General features: G+C 36.6%; 1 protein-coding gene across 6 annotated transcripts in view; it reads right to left on the bottom strand.

The window, feature by feature from the left end:
• FXR1 (FMR1 autosomal homolog 1) overlaps positions 1 to 12,937 on the bottom strand; it is a 73,829-nt gene extending 60,892 nt beyond the window's left edge. For 3 of the 6 annotated variants that reach the window (XM_036926731.2, XM_036926734.2, XM_036926732.2), the window contains exon 1: positions 12,812 to 12,934. In XM_036926731.2, the coding sequence (XP_036782626.1) occupies positions 12,812 to 12,862 (51 nt within the window). In that variant the 5' untranslated portion in view covers positions 12,863 to 12,934. Of the gene's footprint in view, positions 1 to 12,811 lie in introns of all 6 variants that reach the window. The other 3 variants (XM_057500286.1, XM_036926730.2, XM_036926733.2) reach the window with 3 other exon arrangements.
• Between the last annotated feature and the right edge of the window lie 617 nt (positions 12,938 to 13,554).

Raw genomic sequence — 13,554 nt, 5'->3', positions numbered from 1 at the left:
CAAAGGTGGCTTTATGATTTTAGGTCTCCTTAACTTCTGTTCTCCTCATGTAAGTCCAACCTTTGGAGATTTTGTCTCTTCTTACTCACACTCATCTAGCACAGGACCCATGTTTCTCAGAATAAAACCTTTGACATTTATTTTTCTTCTCACCAAGGCATCATAAAATGGTCCCTTAATTTGTTCATTCACACAGTGCAATATAAGATTGTATTTTGAGACAATAATAATTTAAAATAATCATAAGTAACAAGGCAGTGTAACACATCTGAAGTGTGATCAAGCAACTTAGAATGTTATTCCCACCAAAAAAACAAATAGAGCATCAGGTTGTAATAACTCAGAAATGCCATAAATTATGTGTAAACTGGTGTTAAGGAAGGAGATGGATAGAATAGCATGAATCCCTGAGCAGTGGAAGCACTATTTGAAGAACTCATTTTTCAAAATGAGTCTAAAATAAAAAATTATTTAACTCATAGATTCATTAAGGTGGCAAGTTAGTCAATAATCAGTTAGCTTGCTAGGTAGGAACAAGCAGCTGGAAAATAAAACAGACAAAATATATTCTATTAATAACAGCAATCCAAAAATAAAACCCAAAAAATGCCAACAAAAATCAACAAAAAATGTGCAGGTCCTATGGGGAGAAATCTTTGAAACTTCACTAATGAACATAAATATTTAGGAAAATGTAAACTGCATGACATTATTCTAAGGAGGTCTTGATGTAAAATTTTCAATATGCCCCTAAGTGAGATCCCACTAAACTACTAAGGAATATGTTTCTGTTGGGGGAAAAGGGTTAGGTTTATCTTAATAAAATTAAACCCAAGTCTATCTTAAAAACCAAGGAAACACTGAAAAAGTAAACTTTTAAGGGTAGAGACACGAGAATACACTATCCCTGCCAAATATTAACACATATTTTAAACTACAATAATGAAAAGGACATTTTAAGGGAACAACACAGATTTCAAAAATAAGTGTCATTTAGGACATTACAATTAGGGAAAGGACTGGATTGTTTTTAAATGATATTGGGAGAAGTGGGTATTTACTGAAGAAAACTAAAATGGATGTCTTTGCCTCCCACCCGCCAAAAAAAATTCAATGGTTCAAAGATTGAAATTTTTAAAGCAACAGAGCTTGCAGGACAAAGTATGAGTAAATATACTTGGACAAAGGAAGGCTATTGTAACCAAAAAAAAAAAAAAAAAAACCATAAGCAAAATGTTTGATAATTTATACTACCCAAAAGCTAAAATATGATAAACAGTATCACAAAAAAAAAAACCAAAGAGGGTGAAACAACATACAACAGAGTTAAATTCCCAATGTATAATATTCCCAGATAAGAATAAGCTGACAAGCGAAGGTAATAATGTGTATGAACTATGTGAATGGGCAATTCACAGAAAAAAAGTAAGTTATAATTTTAATAATACACAAATTCTCTTTAGGATGTTACAAATTTACTGAAATTTGTTTTAAACTTTGCTTTCCTTAAGCATTTCACAAATTCTTCCTGATCAGAATATAAAGATCAACCTCATTTTTTTAACATATGCATGAGATGGTCAGCAATTTTGAGGAGCAGCTTAAATGACCTGTGGAAAGAACAAGATGCATAGGTTATCTGTCTAACTTATGGATATGGTTTTAAAGTTATAGAACACTACAGCTAAAAAACAAAATTTAAACTTTTTGACGGTAGTCAGGAGGAATAAAATCCTATTGGTTAAGAAGAAAAACAGGGATGCATTTCAGGAATTAAAAGATTGAGGTTGATTAGTAGTCAAGTATCAGAACAGAGTAATTATGGGCCCTGTGGAAAAGTCACCTAATGACTGAAGATAAAGTTTCTTTTATAGACGATGTTCCAGATTCCTCATTTGCGAGAAAGTGAGGGCGAAACCATACACATCTACAAAGCTGTACACTCTGGGTGGTTATAAATACTGAATTTAAAACCTCACCTTCTGTCTGGAGTCTTTCCATTATATCATTATCAATCAGATGGTAATAAAATGCTTTTGCCCACTAGTTTTAAAATCCAAAAAGTTAAGTCTGGTTGTAATACTGATCTGGAGAAAGAAGGTACCTTTCCTAAAAAGCCTATTTAAGGCAAAATTCCAGAACAGAACATCAAAATCTAGTTCACAACTGGAAAGGTATATCCTGTCCAAAACATAGACTTGAGTTTAAAATAAGATCTTAATGTTTAAAATATCTATCAATTTATCAGAGGCTTTGCTTGAGCTGTGGCTCAGAAATCTAGAGATACATGAATCCCTTTGAAAATGCTCCCCCTAAATTCATTAAAAACTTACTATCTTTATCTTAGTCTAGAGAAATTCCTGACTGCAAAGCAACTATTTCAGATTCACCTACTTTAGACTTTCCCAAAATCCACTAATGATGTCCTATTATTGCAATCCACTGTATCACAAAATTTACATTCCTTATAAAGGGGAAAACAAACTTAAAACCCTTAATACTCAGCAAACTACCACCAGAAACAAGACAACTTGAATCCTCAAAGTAAGATAACAGAGTAAAAGCCCAAACCCAAAAACCCAAGGTTTACACTCTGAAACTGTAACTCTTAAATTCCAAAATTACCGTTAGAATTTGATGATTGCCAATACACTGAGCAAAAAAAAGAAAAAAGGACAGCAAAAAAAAAAAAAAAAAAAAACAGTACAATCTTCCTAAATACAGGACAGGTTTTAATGATTCAACTTCTACTTCACAATTATTTTTTTAAGCAAGCAACAATCAATCAAGTTCTCACATTCACATTACTGCCTCCTGCAAACTTGATCAAGGATTCTTGAAAAATTTAAGAGTCACTTCTTTTAAACTGCCTATCAATGTTTTCCTTTGTTAAAACATTACAGTTAAAGGCTTAATTACTTTGGCAAACTTGTCATAAAATACCGTATTTCTAAAAATAAACTTTTGGATAAATTACATATATAAGGCTTTGAGCTCAGTTAGATCCTGTAGAGCCTTTCCTCTGAGTTAACCCTCCACCTTCCCCAACTACATCAGTTTACCACAGTAGATAAAACTGATTAGAAACACAATCCATGAAAGGGAAAATAGCTTGATTTATGCAAAATTCACCTCCTGAGTTTAAGAACTGCCACAGTAGATCTGATTATCACTTGTTATCATTTATCACTTTATTTATTGACTCATTCTCTGGCCCCAGTATTCCTTCTCAGCCCATCAATTCTATCACTCTAACATCTCTGAAATCAGGATACTTCTTACAAATGAAGGTATCTTAGAACACTGATAACCTTAGGGCAGATAGGAAACACAGGATCCAAATGTCCCTGGTTAAGCATGCTCAAACTTGGTTTGCTTGCAATTTTCTGTGGCACTTGACTGCAACCCCTTGACATTTCATATTCAGCAAACCAATGAAGGACCATTTTAAGAAGGATTGAGGTTTCTTACCAGAAGGTTGTTCTGTTGACACCTTCTGATAAAATCAAGAAAGCACCAGCATCAAAACTTGCAGAGTGGGTGAAAATTCTTGCAAGAAAATCCACGAGATAATAGAGGAGGGCTCTTTTAAAGTATGCTTGCACCATCAATGCTTTCCATGGCACTGAGGAAAATATTGTGAGAAGAAACAATCATCTGAATGTGAAGATGTTTTATTTTACCAATTTGTTTTGCTTGTATTTTCCATTTTATGTATGCAAGTATTTAAAGATGATTTTTCAGTAAGTATGTAAGAATAATTCTACAAGATGAAGATGACCCACTCAGAGATTAAATGGCAGCATTTCTTCTTTCTTAGCACCTCTTAAAACTGATGCTTTTCAAAAACATGAAATACGAATCTTCCACTAACTTCCCAAATCTATATATGGAAAAAACCTATTCCCTGGACTCTAAACCCAACTTCCAACTATGTAGATATCCTTACCCTTGGCTAACTTTTGTTACCGCAAATCAACAAAACACAAATCACCTGCTGTCCTGCTTTGTACTCTATACACATGATCCATTTCACAGGATTAAAAAAAGAAAATCGCATACAGTAAACAGCGTTTCTTAACCAGGGTTCTACAAGAATACAGATCGATCACTAAGGCATTTATTGTGTAGTTTCTCACACATCTACAATGATACTAGCTATGCACCAGCCTTGTAACAACTGAGAAAAAGGTGTTTCTGTGTTTTGTAATTCAGATGAGAAGCTCTATTAGGTCCAGAAAACTGATTTAGGAGCTCCAAAGTCGAAGTAATTGTCATTGCCTGAGCTATTTTACATATAACAGCCTCAATCTGCAAACAAAAGGAGTTGAAGCTTCTTAAACTAAGGTATTTTCTAGGCACTCAAAATATGTGCCAGAAGTACTTAAAGCTATTCCTCTCCCCCAAAAAACATCATGGTAAATCTTCCTGGAGCTTTTGTCAAGTAACTTAAAATTATTTATAATAAAATGACTATTTTTATTTCTGGGCTGTGTATACAGTTCAGATATAGAAAGAACCCCATTAGACAAAGGGGTGGGGGGGAACCCTCACTTACTGAAGACACAGTAAAGTATAGTGGTTTCACTATACTGTTAAAATTGGTCTCAGATCTGGTACTATGTAGTCAGTAAAACAACAGGGTCTAGGGCAGTAAGGTAAGAAATAACTGGCTTTACATAACCCCCAAAAGAAAATCACCACCCTTCCTCCTTTAGGGATTCTTTATGGTCTTCCCAGAACACCCCAGACTTACTGCAGCAATTCTTTTAAGTCCTATCAACCCTAACTAGGACCCAGCCCTCCTGGACGCTGGACATTCTCCCCCCATGCAATCCTCAAAGTGCTATTTAGATAGAGGAAGGAAGTACCTAACGTTCCCACATGCCAAACAACAAAACATTTACAAGTTTACTTTTTACTACTTCATGCTAACACAACTGCCTAAGAGTAATCAAAATAAATACTGATGCAGTAAATATAAAATAAATGAATAAAATACTGTAAGAAAATCTAAAAAATTGCATGTATAATCTGGATGAAGGCTATCTTAACCAGGACTGGAAACTCTGAACCTTAACAGGGAAAAAAACAGTTCACTATGTAAAAAAATATAACTTCTCTATGGCCAGGGATACCAAGAAAGTCAAAAAAGAATAGATGTGGAGTGGATACACTTGTGGGTCCTATCTGAAAAAAATGACAAAGGACATCCCAAGAAGAAAATGGGCAAACAGGCAATTTATGGAAAAGCAAATCCAAATGGCCAACATTAAAATCCTTAAGGATCTGCAAATCCAAGTTCCAACAGACTAGCAAAAATCGAAGTTTATAAAACCCCCTTTCAGCATGGATGTGAAAGAGCTGATAGTCATCAATGGAGGAAAGAGAAGGGTGAAACCTTTTGAAAAGCAGTGTTAACAAGTATTAGAGTTTTTAAAAAGTTCCCTTCCACCAAGTTATCCCACTCTTTGAAACCTGTCCAACGGAAACAGGTATGTGGAGTGGCAAAAACTGAGAAAAAAAATGTCTATTAACTGGGGAATGGCTGGATTTCATAGTTCAATTCTTACCATGAAATATTATGTAATCATTAAGAAATAAATTACACTTCAAAGGAAAATGCCAAGATAGAGATTACCTGATTTTTACAGAGCAGTACTGAAAAATCCTACATCTGTATCTGCCTGTGAATCTATGTACCACCCTACGAATGGAGAAAAATCTGTGCAATGTATACTTGGCTAGAGATTACCTGAAATGCAGTGGGGATGAGATGAAGCAGTAAAGGGGAGCCAAAGGAATGGAAAAACAATTTACAATAAATCAAATTTATATATGTTTATGCATATACAAAAATTATACACATATATGCATATGTTTTCACAGTTGAAGTACCTTAAACACTTTGTCAACCAGCACTTTTACCATGTTGTACATACATACATCACTAATCCCCGTATCTTTTTCATTTTCCCATTTCTAGGGATCTCAAATCCACATTCTATGTAACAAATTGGTTGAGTTTGATGTTTACGACACTTTAAAGATAGAGGAGTTCTGCTTCTAGTAATAAGCACAAACATGCAAGACTACTACTGCAATCAAAAGATTTAACTCAAATACAATTTTTTAAAAAGACCTATGTGACTGTATCTACAAATGGAAATTATTTTTCATCAATAGACACATGTTCCGCAAATAAGTGCAAATTTGTTAATTACATTATACATCATAGAAATTATTGCATCATTATCATTAAGTTCTATTAAGGAAAATTATTCAAGGCAAGCCTTCACCATTTGTTAGTATTGAACATTTAGCTGTAATGAATACAAAAATGACAGGATGTGAGGATTTCATATAAATGCATCAATATCTACAAATGCCTGCATACCAGTAATGTTCATGATTTGTTAATTTCACAAATTTATAATGTACAACAGTTCCCCTTGAAATGGAATGGCTTAGTGGTTCCAAGTGGCCATCAAAACTATTATGACTTTCCTGTTATGAAGAGTTGAAGTTCCTTAAAGTTCTCTCCATATATGCATAAAGTTCTGTGACAGTATCTGAACTTGATCAATACATAACCTCTATAAGTAAAATTTAAGTTCAGTTTGAATCAAATCAGAAATGATGAAGTTTTGTACATATGCAGTTATAAGGTCTAAGATTAACAACGTATCAAAGAAGGTCTGGAAGCCAAGAATGATCAATTCATCTGTTCACTCAACAAATATGTACTGAAGGCCTACTATGTACTAAGTACAGACATCAAATCATTGGTAAAGTTAAGACTTGAAAATAAACCTGAAACTATAAAAGCAAAAATTACAAAAAAGAAACAAAAGTTCTACTACTATTAATCAGCCAGAATAAGACAGGAGCCTGAAAGATTAGATTCCTGATCCTGAAGAAATCTTGACAGGGGAATGCATGTTTCTTTGCCAACAGTAACTATAAACTTCATCAGGTATTACTAGGAGAAATCTCTACACATCCTCCCAAAAAAGCTAAGCAAAACAAGGCTGAGACTACAGAGTATGGGAGACACGTTAAAACAACTGATTTTTAAGAAATTCAATGTTAGTTCAATTTATGTTGGTTTTCAGTCTTTTTAATGTAAGGACAAACAAACTGAAGGGAATGTTATACATGTAAACATGTATGCTTAGATTAACAAAGCAATGTTTTACACGATTTAACTTTGTTTTGCTCAAGCTACTTAAACAGTCTCTTAGGAAACTAAGATGACTTAGCTAAACATCTGACAAAGAATCACATAAATCCTTTTTTTTTAAATACCCACAAGTATTATGTGGCAATATTACCAACAGGTGCCTCATCGTAAGAAAATCTGAAGAGCAAGCTTCATGCATATGCATATATAAACATTTCAAATATTTCTCAAAATACCTTTATCAACAATATAAAGCTAACAGTTAAGGATGGCATAAATCTTAACTATCCAGCACATTATAATCTGAGCCATATATCTAGTTTTAAATTTTCTAGTAGCTATTTTAAACTAAGTAAAAAGTAACAGGTAAAATTAACAATTTATTTAATTCAATATATCCGAAATATGTCAGAATTATTTTTAAATTATTGTTTTACTTTCTTTTTTTCATACTAAGTCTTTGAAAGCTGGTATGGATTCTATTAAGGCATATTTCAATTCAGACTATCACATTTCAGGCTCATGGCCAGTGGCTACCATATTTATTAAGAGTAAATTTTTGCAAAGTGAAGCCATAGGCTCTAATCATTTCTCCAGAAATCCTCCAGTCAGTCCTCTCGACTCCCTTCTATTAATGAGCAATAATTTATAATTAATAATTTGATAAATCTTTATGTTTGTTACAATCTCCAAAGAAGCCACACTAATGATTAAAGAGACCAGGCTCTCTGGAGTCCAAAAGATCAGAGTCTGTATCTTGAAACCGCCTACAAATTGTATGGACCTAGATTCACTCAGTCTCAGTTTCCTCAACTGGTGGTAACACTTACCTCCTTCACTGTGACTGACAGAACTAAATGAGATAAATTCAATGAAGTACCTGCAGAGTCTGATACACAGTTTCAGAGCTGAATTAACAGCTGTTGTTAAGAGCTAGATGGGACCTTAGTGAACTAACAGAACCTAGCAGATTCCACTAGATAAATCATTAGTAGAAATCCTACTGCCTAATACTGCAAATGAAAAAAAAACAAGATCTCACAATTAGCAAGTACAAGAATTAGGGGTCAATTATGGAATGCATATTGTTCTTCCAACTATTAAAAAAACTAGTTTGCTACATCCTTAACACTGTGGTACAGAACTCACTTCTTGAGTTTCATTATCTAGTCAGGTGTCTGCCAGGTCTTGCTAACCAAAATGTAAACTCAGTACCCTGAAATTTCCACTGAAAAACCTTTAATGCTATGTCATGCTAAACTAGGCAACTGGAAGTGAGAAGCCTTAAATTTAAATCTCACTTCAGCTACAGTGTAATCTTGGACAAGTCAATCATTACTGTGAGTTTCCTAGTATGTAAGCTGGGGATAAAAACACATACCTCATGAAATCCTTGAGAACAAAAATCAGGCATAGAATGTCTAGTAAATAATAGGCACTCGTAGTACACGAGGAGACAAGAATACCTGATGATACAGACAATATATGGGCATACAAGTAAAAAAATGGAGAAAAGTTTCTTTTCTGCAAGTACACAAAGCCAAGGCCTTGACAACCTATCTTAAGGTAGTTTTGTTTTGCTTTTGTCTTCATATATTTCGTAATTATATATTGTTCTTACAATACAAAAACAACTTTACAGGAAAAGTATTTAATTTTTAAAAACTAAGTGGCCTTTTCAGATAAATCTTTGTTCTCTTATATATTTATAAAAAACATTTTGAAAACATGTAGAAATAGAAGTTATTATCTCTGAAATATCTGTAACTGTATGTTTTTAACTTAACAATGTTCCTAATATTAAGGCAAACACCATCTTTCCAATTACTAATATCCAGAAAGAAATTAATATTCTATGTTAACTTTGAAAAGTCAGTGTACTCTCAGGACACAGCTCCTTTACTAAAACTCTATAGGTCACCATTAATGATAACAAACCTACTGCATAATTCAATCACTCTCAAATTCATTTTAATATTAAATTAACCTAAAGTAATAAGGGAATTTTGGAATATTGTGTAAGTATTTGAAATTTGTTTTGTAAGTAACCAATTACAAAGCAAAAAGCAAAGAGACTCTGAAGTCATTAATTCCATCTTCTACCGAGAAGGACTGACATTTCATTCAGCCATCTTAGAGATTAACATTTCCTTGGAACACCATGAAAACTTTCCTCTACTGGAGCCAGAATTGAGTGACTTACTTTCAACTTCTATTTAAAATTGTAATTGCCCATGGTTACATGATTATAAAGCTTAATATCATCCATTAAAAGGCATCTTAGTGACTCCAAATGAGCACAAGGTTTTTTGGGAGAGTAAGATTATGGTAATAGTTACACAACTCTGTAAATACACTAACAATCACAGAATGTTAATTCTACCTCGAAGTGTATTTAAAAAAAAAGAAAGCACCTTAAATAGCGAGTAGTATAAACCCTAAGATGCACACTCCAGGTAGAAAAGTCTGTAAAAGCAAATTTTATATAAAATTATATCCCCTATCAAGTGCTTAATATATCTCCCATTGTTTCTAACCCCAGAGATTTATAGGGCTGCAAACAGGACCATTATCAAGTTTTCCTCGTTAACCATACATCCACTGTTAAAAAAAAACACAAAACACAGAACATATTCAGCATATCATTAATGTAAAAATTTTGTAAAATCCTAAGTTTAGGCCTAATATTCCAATCTCCAGCTTTTCACCAGTTCCAATTCATCAGAGTGTTCAGTTCACCTTGAAAATTTTAACCACTGTCTACAAAGCACTGCCTCAAGACCTGATGATACTGGCTACTAAACCCATGACTTTGAAGTTCTGCAGTGGCAAATCGCATTTACAGCCATGTGTCTATGTATTTGGGAGGAAGGGAAGAGAGAGGAGAAAGAAAATCAGACTCACCTGTACACTGATAGAAAACACACTAAAATGTGAACAGTTGCTATATCAAGGCAACTTTTTTTCTAGTTTTCCAAATTCTATCAGAGACTATGTATATATTTTAAATTTAAAAAATTAAATTGTTATGGTAAATTAAAGCCAGGCTCAAAACACTATACCATATACCATACAATCCTACACACAAGACATTCTGGGGGATGATGGAACTGTTCTGTCTCTTCATCATACTGGTGGTGGTCACACAACTACACATTGTTAGCATTTATCAATTCCTTTGTGTATAAAAGAAGGTGAATTTTACTATATGCAAATTAATCCCAAAAAATTCATAGTTAAAAATAATCAACTGTGCAGTAAGCCAGTTTTTTTCAAAAGGGGGCAGCTTCGTGGGATAAAAAATACTGGGGACCACTGATCAACTTCAAACCCCTCACTTTACACAAAAGAAAAAAAAGGCCCAGGGAGATGTGTTCTGGAGCCATTGTTAGATAATAGTAAGCTGAATGAAGTACAGACCTAGAATTCCCCTTTAACTTCAAATCCTGGGTTCCCAGTTCACCATTCTTTCTCTCCTACATACAGTTAAGACCAGTTTCCACAAAATGCATGTGTAAGTGTATTACGGCTAGACATAAAATTCCAAACATTCAAGTGCTCAATTATTTTCCTATAAAATGTGATGTTCACATTTTGCCAAAGAACCCACCTTACTTTGTTAGGTAAAAATGGGTAATGGAGTCAGATTCTAAGTATAATCAAGCACATTTGTAGAGTATGGACTGGGATCAACAGTGCATATATGTCAGAGTTCCAAAATGGGGACATTGTGAATTTATCTAAAAATACTATGAAAAACCAAAGTTAAGATTGTAAATAATCTTTACTAAAGCTTTCAAATTAATGACCTTAATCTTATTTTTTAAAAAAGGAAGAAATGAGTATCTTGCATAGCAAAACATAAATAAAATGTATCTGGCTAAAATTAAGTGTTCTACCTACCATGTCCATCCTTTTCTATTTTCCAATATGGCAGAAAAAATAATGCATACCTCCACTACACAAGATCTGTACAGCCAAACAGTAACAATTTGAAACTTTTCCATGGTGGAGGGGAGTGTTGATACAAAAATGATTAAATTTGCCTAACCTTGACAGGAAAAGTATAAGCCCATTCTTTCTGCATTATGCCACAACGTTACCTGCAGTCGTTCAAAGAAGATAACCACTAGAGTTTCAATTAGAAGTCAATTAAGTTATATACTTAAATTTCACTTAGGTCCTTTGACACCAGAAGTTTTAAACCTAAACTAATTTAACTAGTCGCCTTTGCACCGGGCATTGTTGTTTGTGTATACTGACCACCTAAGGAAATCCAAACTTGTAAAAAGCTTAGGGAGATCCTTTAGAAGCCAACTGTGATTCCCCACTAGGCCATGACCCACGTGACAGTTAAACCAAATCCACACAACTAATCGGTAAACTAGGAAAGGAAAAAACTACGCCGAAAATAGGAAATTACGGCAACCAAATAAAATAAAATCCATTAGATAAAAGGTAAGCTGAAATGAAACCCAGCGAGACTACATTCTGCGTACGCACAATACTCCTGTGTGAGGAGAAGGCCCCTCATAAAAATAGCCAGGACTCTCAAACATTTGAGATGCTGGCTTAGTGAGATTGACTGACAAGCAACAGCTGGGAGATTTTTGTATTGATCTAGTAACATCGTGGCATGGTTTGGAAGAAAAGGAGAATCGGGGTAAGGAACGATTATAAAGGCAAAACTAAACTGTAAGGACTTCATTTTCAGTTATGTGACCTTACGCTGGAAGCCCCTAATAAATTCCTCTACTCTCGAATTCCCCTTCCATTTTCTAGCCCCGAACACATAATAATGCATCTCCTTCCTCCCGAAGGAAACAAAAAACTCGTAGGGGAAGAAACAAAAATAAACTTCCAAAAACACTGGGTAACGGATATAAAGAAACTTGGCACCTCCCACCTGTCTCCCTGACCCATTTCACATTTTAAATCTTACTTTAAAGCATAGACCTCTTGCCTTTCTTCCGTTAATACAGGGGCTAAGGCACCGCCCAATTTCCCAGGCCGCAAAAATATTTCAACCCGCCACATTTCAAGGTTTTCTAGCTTTCTCTCTTCGCTCCTAACCCTTAATTCGCCACCCGCTTCCCCTTCCGACACTAAAGTTTATTAGTCCAAACCCCAAGTACAAAGGTGAATTCCTAAGATTCCGCGACGCGCCCCCCCAAGGGGGTGGGGATGGGTCGCAGCAGCGGGCCGAGGCGCTCCCGCTCGGCCCAGGCCGAGAGGCGGGGGAGCGGCCGCGACCACACAATCCCACCACCTCCGTGACGACCCACCCCCCACCTCCGGCGCTCAGGCCTGCTCCCGAGAAGCAGCCCGCCGCCCTGCAGCCAACTCCGCTTCCTCTCACCGGCCCACCAAGGGCCGCACCAGTATCCACGAAGGTGACCCATAAGAAGGAAAATGCAAGGGGTGTCCGACGTGTTATTTCAAAACATAACGGAGCCCCCGAGACCGTTAAACCGCGGGGTGGAGGGGGGAGAAGCGAGGAACCCAGCGGCCTCGGTCTTTGGCCTGGCTGTCCTTTTAGACCCCAAACCTCTCTCCGGGACCACCAACCATCCCCTAAACCTGCCTCAGCCCCCAAAAGACCCGACGAAGCAGAGAAAGAGTCGGTACCTTGTAGAAAGCCCCGTTGGAGCCGCGAACCTCCACCGTCAGCTCCGCCATGTTGGAACCGCAAAGGCCGCTGGGAAGAGATTCTAGAAACTTTCCAACCAGAAGGGAGGCGGGGGGAGGGGCGGGGAAAACTGGGCGGGGACTGGGATCCCCCGCCCTGCACGCCTGGGGTCTCAACGCGCGGTGCCCACTCTCCCCATGGGATCCGTCCTCTCCTTACATCTCTCGGCGTGGGCTCCGCCCTCCCGCGTAGACGCTCCTTTTGCCTAACGACACAATCGCCCCACCTTTGCTGACCTGCCCTACGTCCCCGCGGGTCAGTGCTGGAGGCTTCCCTGCTTCAGACGAAGGGTCCATTACGTCGTCCCGGAATGAACCACCCGGACACCGCCTACCCCACCCATCTGCGCTCGGGCATCCTGCCCTTAAACTTCTGCAAATGCTGGTAGCCCTGGGGTAGCTGCTTCAGGGAAGAACAACTCGGGGGAGTTCCAGTTACCCATTGGCACAACCTTCTCGTGGGAGGAGGGAGCCTAAAAATGTGCAAACTAAGTGCCCCAAGTTCTATAAACTCGCTCTTCTTAAAAAATCTGTGGCCTCTTAAATTCTGCAGTTGCACGTCTCACAGTTTCACCCGAGCCCTCTTCCCACCTGTTATCACTTTAGCCGTTTAAAAGTCAAACAGTATTATCAGCTCAACTTAGATACGTTCACAACTTGCAGCAGAGTATGGAAAAATACCC

This window comes from Manis pentadactyla, chromosome 1 (assembly GCF_030020395.1).
Source record: "Manis pentadactyla isolate mManPen7 chromosome 1, mManPen7.hap1, whole genome shotgun sequence".
NCBI classification, from domain to species: domain Eukaryota; kingdom Metazoa; phylum Chordata; class Mammalia; order Pholidota; family Manidae; genus Manis; species Manis pentadactyla.
This window is presented reverse-complemented; position numbering and strand designations above follow the sequence as displayed.